We start from the raw sequence: 22,704 nt of genomic DNA, 5'->3' as shown, positions 1-22,704 counted from the left end.
CTTTATAGGGTTAAACTTGAACCCCCACCGGCTTTTGTTAGGATGATGGCACTGTACAAATAACTGACAGGTGAATTAGGAGCTGCTGCTGCTAAAGATGGACACAATGCCGACATGCAAATTGCCAATTAACAATAGCAGTCGACGTGTGCAAGCTCTCCTCTGAATAATGAGGCTTTTTATCGAACCTGGCACATCCCCATCTCACCTGGCACATAGACTAGCAAGCCCACATACACACAAAGTGTTAAAAAGCAGCCCATTAGGGATCAATTACCTCTCCCTCACAATTGTATCATCCCAAAGCTTTGATTATGAATGCATCCTCTAACACACACATGTCGGGGATATAAAGCCATTTTTTACAGTTGAGATGTCTCAAGCTTTCTTTTTTTTTCCAAAGGCACCTGTCAGAAAGTGTTATCTCTGACAACAGCTAGGCAGACATTACAAAAGCTTTGAAATGTGATGACGAAGACTGTTTACCTCGATGTGTCTGAATCAACCTGATACGAGCTGCTTTACAATAATAAAGATTTTGTTTTTTTTTTTACTTTTATTGGGATCCTAAGCTCTTGATATTTGCTAGATATATTGGACAATGCATATAAAAAGTCTACACACCATTCTCGATGGGATTTGTATTCTTACGAGACTTAGTTTCCAACCAACGGTCACAAAGTATCAGTACTAGATAGCACACAGTCAACCAAAACAAGGTGTCAGTGCAACACTAGTTTTAAGTAGTTACAAACTTAGTGCATAAAAAATCATTCATACGATTTCATTTCTACATTTTTACTAGTAACTTATTGCCCACCATTGACAGTATAAGACAAACTATTTATTTTAACTTGTAGAGGCTGGTAACAATTATTCTAAGTAGCAACAAACGCATTAAAACGCAGGACCAGGTTTTACTCAAGCGCATCCCAACGGTAAAAATCTTGTTAAACATGGAAAAATAGTGAAATACTACAGACCAAAATGTAAATTGACAATATTTCCAAGAAACACTCAAAAAAAGAAGCCTGTGGTGTTTGCATGCTATCACTATCAACAAGCATAATTTAGAGTGACTTAACCAAGCTTTTTGAAGTATTCAGCTTTACATAAGAATAACTCCAAACAATAGTCGCTTGGGTAGAATAAACAAAATTCCCTTGAAGATTCATTAGCACATTTAGCTAAAATTAACAAGACTCATTCGAAATTAAACCGGAGCTTTATGCGATTTTTGTGGAGGCAAAAATCTCGTTTACTGAATAAGGCTCATGCCCATCATGTCCCCCTACTTGAGACTAAAAAGTGTGTATGACAGAATGTCAACATGTGTAATAGATAGCAAGGAGACAGTTGTGAGAAACGGACACAATGTTTGATGAGCTGGTGCATTTTGCTCTCGGCTTGATGAACGATCAACTAATTAATGGCGGAGAGGAGAAGCAAAACGGTTGACCCAGGGCACATTGATGAATTCATTTGTCGACTTTATGTAAACTCATCTCTTGCAGATTAATGAGGTGTCAGAAATATTCAGGACACCTCTGGGCACCGTGTTTTATTTATTTGGTTAGTTATAGCCGCTTCAAGTCATTCGGTGCCATTGGAGGTGATGGACGAGTGATCCATTTGGACGGAAGGGGACACAATGAGGGAACATTATCCCAAATTTGAATGGTTATGTACAGGTGTCAAACTCATGGGCCATGTCATTTCGTGTCCCTTATTAAAATGAGAATTTTGTGTTGCCTATTAAAATGAGTCATGGGCTGTTCTGGGACTTCTTGTTTCTCGCAAGAATAAAAATTGAATTTCTAGTTTTCAATGAAAGCTTAAGGGCTACAGAAATCAGACATTTACATGTTTTTTTTCATTTAAATAAATACAATTTTTATGAATAAAAAGGATTATTATTTATAATTGTATTTATTCATCATTTTATCTTTAGAAAATGTCCCTGTTTTATTATAAAGGTATTAAAATTTGAATTAAAAATGCATGGAATAGATTAAAACTGAACATTTAGTTATTTCCTCATTTTGTTAAATTAAAAATAACTAAAAATATCATGTATACTGGCTTGGTCACTTGTTTTTTTAAGATAAGCAATAAAAAAAGAAATCATCACATTTACATGTTTCTTATTTTCAGTTAAAACTATATATAAATATGAAAATGAATATTTATTGGTCTTCTCTATTTGCTATTGCTCATGAATTTTCACATTAAACTGTAAATTTAAATTAATAATCTTTCCCCTAGCCCAACTATATATTTCAAGAATTCATAGACTATCAAAATAATTGTCAACTATATTTGATTGGGCAATAAATCATAACTGCCATCTTTGAAGTTAACAAGAAGTACAACATGGCCCACGAGTTTGACATCCCTGACCTTAGTCTCTATTTCATGTTTCACAACTCTACAGACTACCTCTGAAATGGCTCGACTATGATCAGGACATTAAAAAATATCCGCGGAAGCTTTGAGTACACTTGGGCAATCACGACCTGGCACAAGGTCCGTCTCCAGAAATCAATTATTCATTTAAGAGGCGTGAGTATAAGTGCGTGTCACCCATCTGCTGAGGGGAGCAGTCCTGTCTGACTTATTGAGCTGCTGTGGGCTGTGGCCATGCTTAATAATGGGCCCCAACTTGCATGCGGCAATCAATCAAGTCGCAATCACTTTCTTCCGAAGGGAAAGCGAGCGAGGTGACGTCGTTTGACAAATGGCAGCCTCTCTTTTTACTTCCTTCACCAAGCTAAATGATGCGCTATCGAAACCACACAGTGTGGTCTAATCTCGCTAATCCAACTTTTGTGTGACAGACTTCCGTTTAACCGGTAGCCGTGGGATCTGAGGAGACACTAATCTTGAAGGCTGGATATGGGAGACAGCCAATAATGGAAGTGAAGAGTTTGAGGATTTGTTAGGTGTTACGCCTTATCTGTTCGTGAACTCGCCACATTTGTTCGTGCGGCAATATGACTCCTTCCAAGAGAAGGGCAGGTCTAAATATGCACATTTTAAATCGGAAGGCAGTCAAAAGTGGACATTAGGTAAAATGGGATGAAAGTACATTAACGGGACTTTGCTGTCACCTAGTGGAAAGCAATGATAATGGTACAGTTTTGTTTTTATGCTGGACATTAGTATTTTGAATGATAGGAGTGTATAAATATGCAAAAGCGAACTATATTCACTACTATTGACACCAGTAAACATTACATGGATTTGAACTGGGATGCCTGGAAACCACTGTCATTTGAAATGCCACAATTAATGTCAGGGATGATTTAAAATAGTGAAATACATGTATAAATATATACACGGGTTTTATGGCCTGTTTTTTAGTTGTTTGGGGCCGATCGGGTGATTTGTTTGTAATAAAATGACCATAAATCTTAATGTTTTGAAGTGAGGTACAATTTAAAGAAATTTAGTAATTAGTAGAATTAGTGGTTTAATTTAAACTTATTTATATGTGGGACATAAAACTAATAAATGCCTTTAATAGGATGTCATGTATAAAGTGACTTAAACTTAACTGAATAACGTAAAAACGAATTATCCCAACTTCTTTAAACTAAAATGGCTGATTCCTGGCAAAGCTTTACTAAATCCTCATTGGAATAACTAAAAAGTCCAATAAAATAACAGTGGTCGTCAACTTCCTACTTTCAAAATTTGTTTCCTACGTCCTTTTAATGACATCAATGCTGTTACGGTGCTAAAAATAGCTTACAGTCATATGAAAAAATAGATGTCAAACTGTATCTACAACCAGCTGAATACTTTACAACCATGACCTACTCACATACTTGACATGTAATATGTGAAGACTGAATGGGCACATAAATAACTGCAACAATCCACTTCCCTTATCAACTACACAATCACAATGGGGGGAAATGTAGTGGAAAACAATCACAAATGGACTCACCGGCTTCCATTGAAGGCGATGGACGTCGAATCCATTTTGGGATGGGAAGACTGACTGCGACAAATGACTCGCACTGAAACATGATCGATCAATGCCGACCATCTTCATTGAAATGGATTTGATGTCAATCACTATCTATGATAGTGAATGAGTAACAAATCAATGTGATATTAAGACACTGTTATAATCCAAAAAAATATAGAATTAGATCTTCATTTCACAAGTACAAAATTACAGATATTTGTGAATTAAACTGATCACTAATTGAGAGTTTGAATACAATCTCACAAGAAATAACGGGAGTTTCCACAAGATGGCAACGTTATAGCTACTTAAAGTGACCGAGTCAGAGCCAAACTGGAGAATTTCCATTAAAAATGCAATAAGTAAAAACATTTTTCAAACTAAAGGTCTTTTGAAAAATGATCATTCGAAAAGTCCAAATAGTTGTTAGTGAAATCTAGCATGCTCCTTGACTCTTTTAGCTCAGCATGGATGACAAATTACATTCCTTATTAAAAACAAAACAAAAAAATCCGACCACATCCAAATGTTCCATAAAGTACTTCCAATTAGAAATCAGAGATGATAAAATTCAGTCCAAACAATAAAACCTCACATTATAGGGTCAGTTCGGGGGAAAACAAGCTTGAATCCAGTAAAAAAAAAAATAGTAGTCCTGTCCTTTAAAAATAAAATAAAAATTGGAAAAAAATCATTAAAAATAAAAAAATCTGGTTATCTTCAGTTATGTCCAGGTCAAATAGTCCAGTGTTCCAAAAGTAATCCAGTGACAACGAAAAATGTTCAATCCAGTGACTGAAAAGGGTTGTAAAACCCTAAAAAATGTAGATAAACATATTTTTCGAAAGTCCAGATCCCATTATCTCTTCAAATAAACACAGTCGTCATCTTTCCAACAACCAGCGTCCAGTGGAATGCATTACGAGTAATTAAAGACACAAAAATCACTATTTGCTTGTCAGTGTCAAAAATGGAGGGAACCAGTTGTGCTACAGATAAAGGATTTGAGTTGCCTTTTAAACTACGCAATATTGGAATGTCAACGATTTTGTGCCGAGTTCGAGTTCCAAAAGTTGTTAGTGTGAGTGTGTGTGTGTGTGTGTGTGTGTGTTACTTGGAAACTGCATGCTTCTTTGCCATCTCAGCTTGTCTGCAGATATTAGAGCTCAGTGGTCAGAAGGCCTCTGGGTGGGGCTCCATCCTCTGAGGCTTCCTCCTGACCCATAATGCTGTGGAGGATTATGGAAAAACATAGATTGGACTTTTTCAAGGATACTGGTGCACCAACTGATCCACCCTTGTGCCCGCTAGTCCTTACTTAGTTTGAAGTGGACAGACTTTGGAAATCCTAGCACATATGTTTTAAGGGCGACTGAAGCTATTGAAGTTGGAATGAATTGGAGCAGAATGTTAACTTATTGGTTGCTGCAATGTTTTGGAATGAGTTCAATCTGGAAAAGTTGGAGTGGGTAAAGTGTATATAATATTTTATCCAACTAAAAATGTGGAATTCTTAAAATGCATTTTACAATTTTATTTTCCTCCAAAAAGGGAGTGAACCAATTGATAAACTTTTATTTTAATTAGCATTTCTGGAGAAACTCGCCATTTAGGAAGATGAAAAATGCTAGCCTTATTTTTTTTCTTGAATAAAGCTTTACAACGTATGAAGAGTGTAAAAAAAGCAACACAAAATAGGATTAAAAGTCATCCCATTTTTAGTTGGGTCAACAGGGGGAAGCAAAGCGTCAAAAAACATGGTGTACATCATTAAAAGACCTTACTTTACCTTGCTGACTTGGTGTGAAATGCATGAGCGGATTGAGGGAGGGTTGAGGTGGGAGCGGTTCCCCCATCCGCAGGGGCTTGAAGAACAGCGGCGGCGGCGACCTTAACGGAGGGCTCAAGGTCGAGCAGGCCGTTAGTAAAGATACCAGGAGGCTGCATTAAAAGGGGAAGGCTGTCAGTGTCTAATTCTGTCAAGTCCATGGGCTCTACCAGACATTTTTTGGGCAGACAAGGCACATGCAAAGGGTGGGTGTGGGTTGAAAAATAATGAATACTCACAGCAGTGGCAGGAATGATCCAGCGAGGAGTGATGGCTGCTTTAGGAGTCGGCAGCACCGACGTCAACTGAAAAAAAACAAAACAAGCTCCAGTTTTTTTTTTCCCTGTCTCCCAACATCATTTAATAGTGAACATTTACTGGCACATTATCTCAAACAAAGATCGGACTTGTGCACTGAGTTCTGGAGAGTCTAAGCTTGCTTGACTAGCCCGGCAAGTGTTCAAACAATTTCCCTCCTGGGGTTTTCACATCAACTCCTTTAGAGTTTAAACAACAACACTCAGAGTGAAGAAAAGACTCAACAGAAGAGGTTGCTTCATTCCCAGCTGGAAGCCGGCTAGTTAATAAAAGATGTTTGTACTTTTCCTGCCAATGTCTGTCAACTAGTCCAGTTTGTGAGATTTTAGGCTTTGTGCGGCACATTGGACTAGAGGTTAAAACATTTGCCTCGCAGGGCTGAGATTCTGGGCTGGAATCCAAGATGCATTGCCAATTTTTTTTAAATTATCCAGAAGGAGGGTTCTGAGTGTCACTCATTTTGTTCTTCTTATTCTTAGAGAGCACATTAACTATTTCTCCATAATTCGGGACATAATGTGAATAATTAAATAGGCGGTCATTGAAATAGTAGTCAATTGGTATGGTAGTTGATTGAGTTGTCAATGAGCTGCTTAAAATTTGTACAAAATAAAATGTAAAATTTAAGTCATAATCAATAGTTTGTTAGAATGCCCTTGAAAAATAAAGGTCGCAATACTGTCAAAACACACACAATCTAACCCAAATATCAATTCCGCTTTTCCAAAGGCGACCTCTGATCTGAGCCCATCTTTCCAGTAAGTCTTTAGTAGAAAGTTCAAACAGAATTCCAACACAGGATATTATTTCCTCTCTGCTTTTTATCCTTTTGCTCTTCTAATAATTCACAGAAATGAGGCCAGGGGGAGAAGGTCTCCCCTGGACCGCTGTTGAAGATCCCTCGAGGTGGCGTGTTAAAGCCAGCCCGATGAAAACTATGATCCAATGATAGCATCAGAGGCCGAGATATGAGTTCAAAAGAACACTGCATGTGCAAGGAGCGGTTTGATGATAAGGTTCAGATATCCTTTTAGGCTGTGGTGATTAGCAGTGAATCGTCATCTTTTGGTGCCAATCACGGACGTGCGATCTGTTCAAAATTTGGCAGCGAATAATCGTTTAAATGGATTGGACGTCCACTGCCGTCGAGGCCGAAACTGTGAGTTAAAAATTCATTAAAAAAATGATAAAAACTTACAGCAGGGATCGGATCAGTGAAGTCAATCAAATTATCAGAGAGTGGTAAAGTTGCGTTTGAAACATCATCATCCATTTGAACCTATAACGTGACATAAAATATGTTAAGCACACTCATCAACCTAATAAAAACAAACTAAATCTATTAAAATACCACATTTACTACATTACCTTGCTTTCCACAACAACAGATTCTGGTGTCAACTTCACTAATGAAGCATTCAAATCTTCAGTCAACCTTTCAGCACTGTTGACCAAGAAAAAAAAAAATGATATTTGAACATGCAAATAACATAGTAAGCATACTATTCGTGGTCAAGCTACAAGAATAAACCATTCTCTCACATAAAAGGTAAGTATTTTTCCACTCGGCTACTTTTTCCAGCAGATAAACATTAGGAGCATCTGAGTATTTTCTGCATCAGCAAGCCAGCAGACATGTAAGCCTTGTGAATTGACCATTCAAGCGATAACACGCTGTCTGTAGTGGCGGCACCCTCTAACCGACTGTAAATTCTATGAAGCTGGGATAACGACAGTATCTAGGCAGAACTCTGGTCACGTGACTTAGTGCGCCCAACCAGACGGATGGGCACAGATGTTTAATACCAGTAAGGATATCCATTTTTTTGTTTATTTCCATACCCAAAGAATATTATGTAATTGATGGCAAAAGATGGCAAGTGAGAAATTTTGAGTGAGAAATTGGAAGATGTTTTTTAATATATTAAATACACACACAAAAAAACGACTATTTACTGCCAACAACTCTTTTTACCATTTATTCAAATTATTTGATTAATTTTTTTTAACCCCCTTGTTTTAATACAAAATAGTACTAATCCTAATTTGCTGCCAATTTAAGTCAAAATGAATGGTTGAAACAAGAAATTACTGTATTTAAAGTATCAACATAAAGTCTACATTTTTAGAACAGTTGGAGTTTTTTTCTATAACTGTCAATGGCAGCCTTTTGGAAAAGTTAAGTGCATCTTTTAAAAGAGGCAGACTGACCTGGTTCCATCCGATGAGACAAGCGAAGAGTTTTTGAGCAGCTCCCATGAGTCTTGTGTGTCTGGGCGACTGCTAACAGACAGAGACGAGTTGCTGCCCATTCGGCCGGAGCGCGACTTCAACCTGGCGACAGACAGATGGGAAAACATATTAGAGACCCTCCACTTCCTCCCTGGCTTGGCATTATAGAGTATAGAGCTGACTGAAAACTAATCAATTATTTTCTCCTCCAAATTCAACAACAAAAAAAGTACAGGTCAAAAGAAGCCAATCATACCTGGATGTTCCCGGTAAATTACAGTTCTTAATATCTCCCATCAGTGACACAGTTTCCTCCGACGCAACCTTTGAAACAGAAACACATTTAAAAAATTTAATATTTATGCACAGAATATTTTCAACAGTTTTGCACAGTAATTAAAGTGCTGCTAAAAATATATTTTGATAGTAGATGAATGTATTTCTATGTGTATATTGAGCGCTGGAAGCACAAATAGGGGGAGAGTTTCCCCAGAGGATTTTTAGGTCAACAATCTCTAAACAAATCATCAAGAGAACAATCACTTTATAAAACAGAAGCGAGGATCTGTTTCCAAAAATATTTCTACTTCACCTTGAGTGTAGTAGCGGCCTCAGCTTGCGCTTTGAGGATGTTACTCTTCAAATTGTCTGGAGGTCGCAGTGGCGTGACAACAGGACTGCTGTCTGCGCTGTTTAGACAGCGTTTCTCTCTGATCTTTACAACATCCTCCTTTTAAAGCAGGAAAGAGATCAATATCAAATAATCACCTGTTACTTTTCATTTCTAGTTTTAAAGACAACTCACAACACACCTACCTGATTATTCATGACCATATTGATGTTAACATTATTCTTGGCCAAACGTGGACTGCTTTCCAACTCCAACTGCTTGAGACGTGCAGCAGTTTCTAAATGGTGGGGAAGAAAACAACTTTAAGATATCTACAGTTAACTCATTGGAGGACTATTTTATTATTTTTGAGGTTTTACAGACCAGTGAGGCCGAGTAACTCTTCGCCAGTCGCAATGGGGGGAGAGTAGGCGGTACTCGGTCCGGCTTCATCGACAGCCTTCACGGCTGGAGTGGTCGGAGCCCTGAGGACGTCGTCAATGCATGTCTCGATGATGTCGGCAGCCAGCGGCAAACTACAAAGCAGATGAGAGGAGTGGGTTGAAGTCAAAAGTTAGAAATTGAAAGAAAAGAAAAAAAAAAAAATCGTATCTGAAAAAACCTTCAGTGATGAGTTCTATGGAGCAAAAATCGATCTTGGCATTTGCCCAACTTACCAGCAAGAGCCATAAAATAACCTAAAAATAAAGTGTTACAGTGAAATGACATTTTAGAACAAATAATCTATAATGTAGTAAATATCACTGATTAATAGGAGTAGCAGTTTTATTCTCTCCATATAATACATATCATTCTTCAAAAATCAGTCTTATTAGCTCTAATACACAAAAGTAACAGAAGATTTGTTTCTGTCTTCAAGAATACAACCATTATAATAATCCTTAAAGCTTTAGAAAATAAATTAAGATTGCTAGATTTTCTTTAAAAAGTTTGATTGGACGGCATTTATAGCTTCTGTCATAAGATAGGTACACACTTATATTATAATCATGTAAAAATGTACAGATAAGCATATTGATTTCATAGTCAACTAAGTACTTACGAACAAGTTTGGCATACAAATAAGTAAAAATAGTTTTCAAAAATGTTGAGCTTGTCATAACTTCAAAGTGGAACCGATATCTGCTATCCTGGTCCCTAGATGCTATTTTTGGCCCCTAAAATAATGTATGTCAACATTTACCTTGCCTTAAGTATTCCATAAAATGTTCAAAAATGAAATGTAATATAAAATGGAAAATGTTGCAACTTTAGTGAAATACCGCAATACTTTAGCTCAAAATTATAATGAAAATAATTGATTTCCACTGATGCCTAATTGCAGTGCTTCAAGATTGAAATAAAAAAAGGAAATCTACATTTTCCAATTATCACAGTAGCTTTTAAGATAGCATAGAAATATTTTCAAAATACATACAAGCTTACAACCAGACTTAGAAAGTGAGAAAAGGCCAAAAGTACCTTTCTCAATTATAAAAATCAATACAAAAAAACTAAAGTTCAGTCTGTAATAAGGCAGCTGGTAAAATGAGGTCTAAAAGTGTTTCAATTTTAACCAGGCCAAAAGGATTGGACATCCAGCACTGTCAGTGGCAGCCAACGAGTAAGGAATAAAAAGGCATGTGGGCATTCAAGGCCATGAATCACATCAGAGTTGAGAACACGTTGCTCGAATCAAGCCAAGATGAGATGACAGTCTGTTGCTCGCCCCTGGCAAGCTCCTTGTGAGGAGCTTTGATGAGATACAAGCGAGTAGGATGCAGGGGAGAGGGCACCTGAGGAGATGGAGGTGGGTGACAAGGATAAATGGGAGGGGAGGGGGGGCACACAGGAGAGGGGAATGATGAGAGCCCGGGTAATGGAGTGTCGATGGATTGAACGGGGAAGAGGAAGCGACAGAAGACAAAGAAAATGGGATCAAAAGATCCTATGCCACCAATGTCAGTGTTACAAACAACTCATCCAATGGGAGCAGCGGCAGGTTAATATGAAGCAGCGGGTTCCATTGCCTGAATGGAAAGTAGTCTCGGAAGCATCGCCACATATAGATTGATCATGTGTGCGCGCTATAGTCAGCCATGTCTACATGAGATGATCCTTTTACCAGACATTTTTTAAATTGAAATAAATGATGCCAAAGAAAAGCCTCCCATGAAGCACCAAGAGTCACCTGCAGTTAATGGCTGGGCGTTCGTTATACATGCTCATCAAAGAAATAAAAGCAGCAAATCATAAGAGGAAAAATGCCCCTTTTAAAAGATATTTAGAGATATTTTTTCCAAAGGTAAAAAAATAAAATAAAAAGAGAGAGAATTAAAAGACACCCCCACACATCGCAGCTATTGATTGGTTATAATGAAGAAAGCTAAATGTGCAATCGTACCTACCTGACCTCCGATAGTTTAGACATTTCCTCAGTACATGTTAATACTGTAAGACAGAGGGGAACGCAAACATTTGCTTGTGTTCAGAAGTACTAGCAAGTTCAGACATTAAATAAAAATGGAGATAAAACCTTGCAGTCACCAATTTCATTTTTATATCTATCTTTCAGTATGCCAAAACAACCCTAATGGGCATCAGTAATGCATACAATGCACCGGTCCTCAGAGCCACTTGGTACGGGTCTGCAAAATAGAACCCCTCACATACTAGGCAGGGGTCAACGCTCAAGTATAGAGATCGGGGAGCTGAGGACACTTGTATACTCGTGTAAATCTTGTTAAATCTTTCTAAATTAGAAAAACTTTAACACTTTATTTACAAAATACACAAACCTTCTCTTTTCCCCTCCTGGACTCCTAGGCAGAGGTTCAATTTCCAACGGGCCACAAGCAGAAGCAGGCGCAACATTCACCACCGACACACTCGCCCATGGACCCCGACTGGGAGGAACCTGGTCAAGTAGTTCAAAATGAGTTGATGTTTTGATTTTGCATTGACAAATAGTAAAAGTGGCAGTGCTCACATGCTTGTCTTTGCTGGAATTGACTCCATTGACCGACGAAAGAACTCTGTGCAAAAAGCAAGACATTTAATTTCACATATTTCTACTATCATACCTTTTTCAGTGATACAAAGATTTTTTAAATGTGGAAAAACAGAACTCACTCTTGTGGATGGAAGGGTCCTGTAGAAAACACAAAAATATTTGTCATCAAATATCACAGTTGAATATCAGATGGAAGAAAAGTTCCAATGATGTCAATCATTAACAGCTCTGTATTGACATTTCAGTCCATGATGGCCCGCCGTTAACTTCTAACCACAATCCAGTTCTTGACGGTGTCACTCACCTCTGTTATGCATTGTTCTTCTGGAATAGCGTCGACTCGGCCTCCTCTCAAAGGAGGCCGATCGTCTGGCTTTATTGGACTTTGTCGTCTGGTACTCTGTGTTTCCACTGCTCACACAAAAAATACAACATTTCAACTTAACACAAAGCAAAGCCATTTCACATCCACTTTCTCCCAATGGTCATTTCACGATTTGATTTTCCCACAACGACCCCGAATGAACTCTGAAAGCATCCAAGCGACAACTCTGTCGGCCCAACAAACTCGATAACCCTCTGCTTAAACAAACATGACCGCTGGTGTTCATCGGAATGGGTAATGACTAAACATACACTCGCACGCGCATGAGATACAGAATGACTTTCCTTTAACAGCAACTACATTTGAAGTAAATTTTGGCTTACCTGTAACGGAAGCGCGATCCCATGCGGATGAAACCCGAGCGAGCAGAGTTCTTTTGTACAGGACCCCTCAACCGAAAAAAGGCATGATGTTCCACGGCACACTTCCAGAGATGCTTACAGGCCTTTGGGTGGTCCATTCTGAAGACAAAAGTGTGCTCTTGCTCTTTGCCCTAAATATGATTACAAGCATAGAAAACATCAGTTCCTTGCAATAACAGATAAAATAAGTCCTCAGTTACCTTTAAAAATCAATATTCATACATTTAACTAATAGCAGAACTTCCTTTATCTTTTGGTTAAAGCAAAAAAACAGCCTAATTTCCACTCTGCCTCAATAATGTGATTTTCATTTGATTTGGTGTAGCAATTAGAAAAAAAGGGGGTGATTATCAATAGACAAAACATTTCAGGAAATATCTCTCTAGCTATAACTCCACTAAGCAATCGTGCAGTCTGCCTTAACTCACAGCAAAACTGATTAAATAAGGAGACCATGTTACTCACACACTTCATCTTATCAGCAGTTTAGTGACTTTGAGGTCAAATCTGCACTTCACTTTAGGAAGAATCCATTTACTTCTCTCCGCTCAGCCACGTAGGAGGCTTTGTTAACAATTCCCTGCGACTTTCAGACACACAAAGTCCCATCCATTTTGCCTGGGAGGCCTGGCAGCAATCTTAAAATTGCAAACCATCTAAAAGAATTGGACATCTACCGCCATTAATCGCAGGCCATGAGGATAAAGAAACACGTAGACACGTAGATAACACCTTCTACACTTACATTGGCCGTGACAGTTGTGTTGATAAAGCACCCACGAATGAGTAAATACAAGCAGTAAGCAGGAACCAATACATTATACAACTGTCAAGGGGGGGCTTGAGCAAAAAGGCCAATGCTCTGTGTACAGTGTGTGTGCGTGCGTGTAGTGGGGAGCATGGATAATGCATACCAGAAATACCAGAGAGGAGGCTTCTTTATTAACCTCCCACACGGACCTCCAGGATGGACATAAACAAGCTCCAGTGCTTCCTCGCATGCACTTGCCTCTGGGCAACTCGACAACAAGTCCACTTTCATTTTTTATTTTCCAACAGGGGGCTTTCAGAGCATTACATTATTCTCCTTTTATTAGGAAACAAAGCTCCATATATATATTTTTTTACCAATAGACTTATGGGGATTTAAGGGGCACTGATAGGAGGACAATATGATATTGAGAAGAGGGAAAACTACTTTTGTAGACGGTTCAGGATATAAAAAGACGGTACAATGGTAACGATTTGGTTCGATATGCGTGAAAGTGCTAGATTATTCAAGAGTAAATGAAAAGCTTCAGGGGAAACTTCAACTCTGGAGAGGAATTGATATTAATAACGATAAAGGGACTCTCCTTTCACTGTAGTCTTATATCTAATACATCATATTGCCATTTTACAATACACTATTATAGCCATTTTACTCGTATTTGTGAAATATTCACCTGATCATCATCCTCCACAACCACTAAAGTCAGCTTGCTTTTTTTGAAATCCAAACGTGTGATCTTTGGCCTAAAAACAGCAAGACATAAACAGAACATTCAAAAATCAGACAAAAACAAAAAAACTAGATGAAATTAAAAGTACCTCACATCCATTTAACCAATTGTGTCATAGTAATGCATACCAAAAAAAGAGGCCAATCTTGGTTTGTCCTTCAAATACTAAAACGCCAGTTGGCGTCAAGCCCAGACTGTACTCATTACCATCTCGTGCCTGGATTTTAAAAAGAGAATAGAAGAAAAAAAAGAGCAAGAAAACAAAAAGGCAGTATTACAGACCCCTTTGATAACTAAAATCATAGTTGTAGACTAGTACAATGTATCTCCAGTGTTAAGTGGGCCACTTACTTGAACCATATGCATGTCCACACCATACATTTCCAGCCATTTTGCTTTATTCAAGTAGTTGATCTCAGCCTGTGCAGGTGTTTGACCTCTAAATGTGTTAGAAAAGAAAATGTATTTCAGAACAAGAAGCAAATTAGGTCTTATAGTAAGACACAGTAATAATTTAGAGAAAAAAAAACTTAGACTCCAGGCAAGTCTGTGGTTGTACAGAATTAGAAATAGACAAATAGTTTTATAATGTAAACCAAGGCAACCTGCACTCCTTCCATGCGTTGTATATTGCCAGCTCCACATCCTCAGTCTGTTCAGGGATAAATCGAAATTCCGATACCAGGTCCAAATTGTGTTCTAGTGGGTCACAATCTCCAAGTTCCGCTGGAAGGGGAAATATCACAATAAATAGGTTTTTACCAAGTTTGGAAAAAGGTCTACACAGATTGTGCTCATCATTTAGTCCCGAAAACAAGGTGTTTTAGCCATTCTGTGGGTTATACTACAGCATAGAAAATTGGAGTCTTAAGCCAAAACATAAAAATGCTATAAAGCAATGCATTTTCCTTCACAAAATAAAAGCACGGCACAAGTGCAGAGGCAGGAAGCTGCTCCCTAATTTAGAAGAAAACAAACGATAACTATGACATGTATTGAACTTGAAAATAAGATGAAGGCCAATTCAAAGCTCCTTATCTTTAGCGGAAGGAAGGAAAGGAAGGATGTTGTTGATGTAACATTCAATCTTAGAAACTATTCCACCAGGGAGAAAAGCTTTAACGTTTGGAACAAAAGGGAGGAAGAAAAAGACAACATATTTTCTCTTTTTTTTTCTTTTAAAGAGAATGCAAAAAGGGGAGAAAGCTCAACAGTGGGAGAAAAATGCAAAGACAGCGAGGGAACTGGATTAGCAGGCCTCTGAAGAGAACCAAGCACTAATGAGCTGGCATTTACCCTTGAGTGACTCTGAAAATGTGTGTGCAAGTTGGTTACAAAAGGTCCCTCAACTATCGTACACGAAACGGCAAATACGAGAAAATGTCAGCTTTTTTCTCTCCAAACCTGCTCCACCTTTACCAGCATTAAGTGTCCAATTCATTTTGACATTTTCAAATAGATTGGACCTCTCTGTCATATTTCACCATGTTACAAGAAGAATGTGTTTTATTGCAATTCACATGGTAATCCATTTTGGCGTGAGAAACCCAAATTCAGATGACATGAGTTACTTTTTTTATAATCTCTCCGGTTAGAAAATACCAACAGGGGTAGTAACAATTTTTAAGGGACAGGCTGAAAAGATTTAACCACTGTGAACAAATAAAATGGAATGTGTCCCAATAGTCACCGACTGGAGGCAAACAAAAGGTTTGATGGCTAAAAGCCTAAAACCACATAAAATGCTGAGTGACAAACCCCAGTTTTTTTTTTTTTTTTGGGGTCATTCCTACTTACCCTGTAGTGAGAATGCAGCCAATTCCACTGTGGTTTCAAATGGGCATTCCAGCCTGAAATTTAAGAGTGTTTCAGTAAGATGCAGAAAAATGGGCTAAAAGCTTTATTAAGCAAGATAACATGTCATGCCAAAATATATCAGTGTTTAAACGGCTGGCTTACTTTCCACTCAGGATGTCTTGTTTTAATTGCAACACGAAAAGGTATCTGAAAGGAGAAAATACAGATTTTTTTGTGTTGGAATGATACTGGATTTTATGTATTTTATGTGTTTCCTTACCTGGTGAGCTCCTCATGCAGATTGTTTGGCTCAGAAGAGTAGAACTTGACTCGCAGGTGAAGACAGTATGGGGGCCCAACTAAAAAAAATAGACATTATATTAGAGCAAATATGAAATAAAAAGCAAAGCCAGTGTCAGAGTCATTTGCAGAATTAAAAAAATAAAATAAAAAATCATTACCATGAAGGTTCCACTTACTTTTCACTTGCTTTTTGATACTTTTTGTGATATCAAGCCAATGCTGAAAGAAAAGCACACTTTATATTATATTCCAAAACATATATACAGTTAAACAGTTAACAAACCAAATGGTCCACTTCTTAAACTTGAGCCAGCCTCCACCCACCCGCTTAACTTTGTTTCATAGCAGACACGGAGGAAGTCAAGAGAGGAAAAGCTAGTGACGGTGATGGAGCACGTGTAAAGTGAGTGCAATAGCAAGGAACTGGGAGCACTGTAGCGTCCTCTCCCCCGCATTCCTCCTTTCAGCCTGAAACAACCTTCAGGCCTCAAAGATGTGCCCCCCTTTTTTTTCCTTTCCCACTTCTTTTTCAACAGTGTGAAGCGCCGGTTTGACTGACATACCGGCCACTTAAAACAAGCCCGGGTTGGAGAACCAGCTGATTTTTTTAGCTGACACAAATGCCTGCAACAGATTCTTTTGCCAGAATTACACATGGTAGCTTCTGTCATTGGCAGTCAATGTGATCATTGTTTGAAAATGTGATGAGAGTCCAGTCAAAATAATGACTTGATCCCTTTTTTGCCTAACCAGTTTTCACAGGGTTGCCATAGAAACATATTAAAAGCTGATTGTTAATATACAACTCAAGATTACACTCATTTTGTGCCTAGAGCATGGCTTCTTATTAAAGTTATGAACCACTGACAATAGTGCAATAAGATTAGATATTGAGGTAGGAAAATGTAGCATAACCTCCTCAAAAATGATGTCCAGCAAGTTTTGCATATTAACTGTACGACTATCATATTTCTGATAACATAATTCCAAATATTTGTATCACACAGTCGTAAGTAAGGCCGTACGCCTGACTGACTTAGTATTATGTTTATGTATGTTGCAAGTATTTGTTATCACAGTTGTTATCCAAGGTCTGAGTGTAATTACTGTTAGTGTATACTATAATGTGAGAAATATGGATTTCGGTTTGTAGAAAAGAAGAAAAAAAAAAAGTGTCTTACTGGAACTTGTGCGGAGTCCATGAACCGCAGTCCGAAGTAGTCTTTTTCGACAATGTCCAGGTGGTACATGATCTGGTCAAATAGTTCCTCACCTTTGGCTTTTTTCTAATGAGACCGCCCATGAAAAGATACAAACACAGTACATCACTTCTTAATACAGGTCAGAACAAAATATGCACAGAAATATGTTTTCTTTCATTCTTTCTTTTGTGGTTATGGTGATTCATTTGGTGTTGAATTATTTGATTGAACACAGGTATGAGTAAATCATCCAAGTAGCCAGAATAGGAGTTGCCTTTTTCAACAAGGCTGTACCAGTTACTGCCTGTGCTCAGTCCGGGGACTGGAAGATCTCTCCCTCACATACACGCAGTCAAACACATTTGTCTTCTGAACCTCAAACTAGAGACATGGCGACAGTGTTGCCGTGACGACGGAGAGAGGGGGGCGGTGGGCATGTGCCCTAGACAGCCTGGAGCTGAGGGAAAAGGGGAAGCTGGACCCTCCATATGACCACTTGAATTTATGTGGCTATTCTAGTCTTTTCACACAATATTTATCTAATTTGAAAGGAGAAAAAAAAATATAAAAAAAAATAAATAAAACCTCAGAAAAAATACAGCATTTTAGGAGTATTATATTACATGTAAATTCTACAAATTTAATTTCAATGCACAACAAATGTAAGAACACAACCTGTCATCGGTATCATTTGTTCTCATAAAGGCAGGTCTGGGGGGGTGCATTGGCAAAAGCAAGGAGGCATACTGCACCCCTACAGTACCCTCGGGAGGGAAAGAGAGTGTACAAAGGATTCATTGTGCACGCGTGTTTGTGTGTGAGCATGTGTGCCATGCTTTGTTTCAGTGCTTCAAGTTGTTTTGTTCACTTCTTTTTTTCCCTCTCGGCGTATGGTAACTCTAATATGTCTCAAATATTGAGTCACAGGGGTGCAATTTAGACATTTGATAAAAGATCTATCAAAATGTTTAGTCAGTGAAACAACAGTGGAGGAAAAGGAAAAGGGAATAGTAAGAGCATTCACTACTGTGCTCAGGCAAAATGAATTCCTGTCTGCTGATGTTTTCAAAAGTAAACGGCTCAATGATAACTTAAATAGCGTGGAACATTCCGAAAGATATTGAGTCAGAAGCGGCAGGTGTAACGGCCTTGGGATCTTAGGAAATGCCATAAACAACCTCAGTGCAGCTCAGGCCGCGGCTTGTCGACGTCATGACTTCTGGCAGTAGTACTGTCGACTTATATGAGTCAGCATCACGCAAAAAAAGCTAATTGGACTGACTGCTAATATAAACCAATAGCGTTAATTCCCATTTAGTGAGCTGCAAATACCAGAGGTATGTAAGGTCAGGTGAATCAGGAAGACTTTCAAGAATGCTTAACTGGTTTAATCTATGAATATTGGAGTGATCGTTAGAAATAAAACAATGGCATGTGGCTACTAATATCATTGTTATTTTGATGAACTCCACTTGTCATGTGATGCAGTCATGTGATTAAGCGTGTTGTCCAGAGAGGATCATGGATTACAGGTGATCAGCCACTGAAGCCCACACGCCCACATGTGAATAAGCTCCGTGGTGCTGTGCTTCTGATTCAACATGGTGGTTAACTGCGTAACATAAGGTTAGTGTATCAATTTACTTCATGGAATTCGAGTTTTTGATTGCGAAAGTCTCTTTTTTTATTTAATGTAATCTAATAAAATAAAATAAGTATTTTTTCCCTCAGAAAAGGAACTTGAGCAACCAACGAGTTAAAAGACTGCTCTTAAAATGCATGGTAAAACATCTGAGATTTCTTTTCAGGTGATATTGACCAGAGCAAACATCAATATTCTATACTGAGCTCTTATATTTCTAATAGGAGGGCGACAGGGACCCCCAAATGGCTGCATGTTGAAACCATCTAGCTACTGTACTCACATCCACATCATTAGATGCTTGTAAAGTGATAGCAAAAAAAAGTATGTTTTTTTAAAACAACAGTTCTGATTCTGAACTCCCCAAAAACATATGGAAAAAAAAAAATAGTCCCCCTTTCTTACTGGTAGGTCGACGCTGACATCTGTCCCATCCAACAAGGACACGCGGCAGGTAATGATGGACTTTGCATCACCGGCAGCCGGGATGTGCGTCGTAGCACGCTGGGCCTCCCGTAGCCGCGTTTTTTCTGCATGTTTGCGAATGGAGCGTCGCCCCAAAGTCCTTCGCAGAAAACTCAGCATGCTGGCATTGAAGGATGGTCACACTACACCACCTAAGTCAACAAAAGCATTTGTGATGAGGAAACACACAAGGAAGTAATGCAAGGTGGTACATGTAGGTATACAGCATAGAAGGTAAGAATGTGGCAATATATTGAATCTGGGATACTTATCCCAAAATGTTATCAATAGGCCACAGCCAAGACTAAATATATCATATAAAAAGCAACAGGTTGCCTTACACCACAAGTGTTAACATGTTTTTTTTTTTTTTTTTAAATGCAATGCTGCAATATGTATTGCTACTGTATTTATTTGCAGAAATGTTGCACGGCAATTTTGCAAGTCTTTGACAAATCGTGCATGAAAGTGAAATAAAAAATATATTTTTCCATTCACAAACAACTTGTTTTTGTCTCTGTTGCTATATTGTAAGATAATTGTGAGTAATCAAGGTAATATAAGTGAAGGCAGCACGTGTACATTATCGATGGCTGCCGTTTAAAAAACATTGATGTTGAAAGACAAGATAAATGTTATTATGGCAGTGTTGGACTGATCTTGGGAATTATCATTCAAAAAGTCTGATGCTTTAATATTAAAACACAGCGAATTACAGATGCTTCACACGTTCGCAAAACAACGGCCATCGACGATCTAACTTTAGATCGAACCGTTAAAACATATAAAAAGGTACCAAATGTTACAAGGAACCCTAATGATACTTTTAATAAACATACAGGGGGGAAATCTAACTTTATTCGCTTCAATTGTACGCGATCAATGGGCCTTAAGGTACCTGTTGAGAGCAACGCAACAGGTGTGCGCTCGATTTTAAAAACGAGCGACACCGTTACAAACTAGGAACTGTACTAGCAACAAAGTATTTTGACTTTTACTCGCTTAAAACAAAACAAAGCGCCGCCTGATGTTCTTTTTGGCCAGCCAGCCCCAAGATACACTTGCCCGGCTGCGGGGACACTTGTGGATTGGGAACAGGGTCCGGATCAAGAAGCGAGGGATACTTACCGAAGATCCAGCGTTAAATCCAGCAGCAAAGCACACCCGCTTGCATTTTGGACGATCGAAGTGCAACATGGAGCATTTTTGTGAAGTTTGAAGGTTACTTCTTGTTTTTTGGCGTCCCACGACCCCCTGCGCGAGATTTTCCTCCCTTAGGATCCCTAAAAAAAAAGTAGGAGGCGAAGCTTTCCCGGGAAGTGACGTCAGATAAACCTCACAATAACGTGACTCGCATTTTTTTTTAAAGGGACATACACCTATTTTATTTTAAAAGCCCAAATAACTCAATTCTTGCTATTTTTATATAAATACATGTTTAATTGTATTTTTATTGGAGTTTATGTAAAAAAACGTATTTGTTGTCAAGTCGAATTGGTAGGAATAAAGATATCTGGAAAAGAATAAGTTATGAATTAATGTATTCATATTTACTGTTTTTATTTTTTATTTCCACAGTATAGTGTTAACTATTGCTTAAAATGAATGTATTTTTTTTTCCCAATAGAAAATTTTCAATTTAATCTGATGTTAATCTTTTGCTCTTAATCCTATCTTTACTTTAGTTATTCTGCAAGTAAAAGCGAGGTGATCTCAAGTGACATCTCCATGCTTTGACATACAAGCTTTAATTGTTCACAATCAAGCTTCGAGACACGTCCAAAGCACTAGTAAAACCAGGGGTCCAGTCAAAAAGAAACAATACAATTGTACGACACATAAAAAGCTCCATTTAAAATATAAGATCAAACATCGGGTGTGCAGCATACTGCCGTTATAGATTCTATCAAATCCAGAGGATTGAAAATATACACACCAGCAGTGGAACATTTGAAGCATCCAGAATAAAACAACCCCCCCCCCCAAAAAAAAAAAAAAATCACAATTGATTTTCCCTTTTATTTTAAAGATTTTTTTTAATATACAACATTGTATTTACAGGGTCTAGCATTATTTACACAAAATTAACAAGTGGCACTGTGTAGTTAGAAGTTTGCATCTTCCCCCTACTTGTGTCATATTTTTTTTAAACAAATGAAAATAAATCCTAAACAAACAAAAAAAAAGAAGTTTCTCTTCTTTTCAGTAGTCCGCAATTGTACAAGGCGCGGCACTTTTCCTAGCCATCTACAAAAGGTTTCATCTCTGCAAAAAAGTACAGCTAAAGACGGCCTCTTCCCATTCCTGAACCCCTCTAAAACCTACCCAAAATGCATCAATTGTGAGTCATTGACAAAACATTTCCATCGTAAAAGCTTCACGCTAAAATGTTTGGTAGTCATACGCTCTCCCTCTTTAGTGGCAAGTTTGTTTTTTTTAAATTTCTTGATAATATATCAAAAAAAATATTCGTGTTTTGCTGAAGTCACTAATAGAGTTAAGCCAAAAAATAAAAAGAAAATACCAACTTCCCCCCTAAATGTCGAGTTAGCTGGAAGAGAGCAAAGTAAAGGAAGTGCAGCATAAAGCATGTCAAGGCTGGAGAAAATGTGCTATGAGTGGCAGATGAGAACAAAAACTACTCTTATGACTGCATAAAAAGCAAACAAAAATCTTTTAAATTAAGGAAAAGTTTTCTTTTTATGGCACTTTTTTTTCATTCAGTTAAAAACAAGCAGGCTTAGAACAGACAGCTCCAAATATTCAAAAGGTCAAAAAGGAAGGAGGGGTTACAAATGCATCTCAATGAAATATTTTTTTTAAAATCTATTTCAGTAGTTCAAATTGACTAGATATATATTTTGGTGGGGTATCTTATTAGTCACCTGTTCTCTTTTTTTATTCATGCAAAAACTATAAAATAATTGTTTTGGCTTAATCTTGATTACATTAAATGACTTGAGGCTGCTTAATTAAGACCAAAGAAGGAACATGGCACCATCTTGAGGCACCTAAGCGCTAAGAACTATATTTAAAGTATTTTTTGACGATTCTCAAATATTTTACAGT

The 22,704-nt window shown here is 38.0% G+C and overlaps 1 protein-coding gene across 1 annotated transcript; it reads right to left on the bottom strand.

Annotated features, from left to right (window-relative positions):
• Positions 1-5,062: 5,062 nt before the first annotated feature.
• Positions 5,063-20,935, bottom strand: epb41l5 (erythrocyte membrane protein band 4.1 like 5). The gene is made up of 26 exons (XM_077728468.1): positions 20,764-20,935; positions 19,576-19,787; positions 17,508-17,612; positions 16,503-16,545; positions 16,304-16,382; positions 16,186-16,230; positions 16,024-16,076; positions 14,832-14,952; positions 14,578-14,665; positions 14,355-14,443; positions 14,170-14,239; positions 12,686-12,855; positions 12,282-12,388; positions 12,097-12,115; positions 11,954-11,999; positions 11,763-11,881; positions 9,349-9,500; positions 9,171-9,262; positions 8,947-9,084; positions 8,611-8,678; positions 8,334-8,456; positions 7,491-7,566; positions 7,321-7,401; positions 6,044-6,109; positions 5,766-5,917; positions 5,063-5,205 (listed from the first exon to the last, which is right to left on the bottom strand). Exons 2-26 carry the CDS (start codon positions 19,753-19,755, stop codon positions 5,136-5,138), a joined length of 2,352 nt encoding a protein of 783 aa, XP_077584594.1. The 5' UTR covers positions 19,756-19,787; positions 20,764-20,935; the 3' UTR covers positions 5,063-5,135.
• Positions 20,936-22,704: the final 1,769 nt, after the last annotated feature.

This window comes from Stigmatopora nigra, chromosome 11 (assembly GCF_051989575.1).
Source record: "Stigmatopora nigra isolate UIUO_SnigA chromosome 11, RoL_Snig_1.1, whole genome shotgun sequence".
Taxonomy (NCBI): domain Eukaryota; kingdom Metazoa; phylum Chordata; class Actinopteri; order Syngnathiformes; family Syngnathidae; genus Stigmatopora; species Stigmatopora nigra.
The sequence above is the reverse complement of the archived record's forward strand: the minus strand, read 5'-3'. Positions and strand labels throughout refer to the sequence as shown.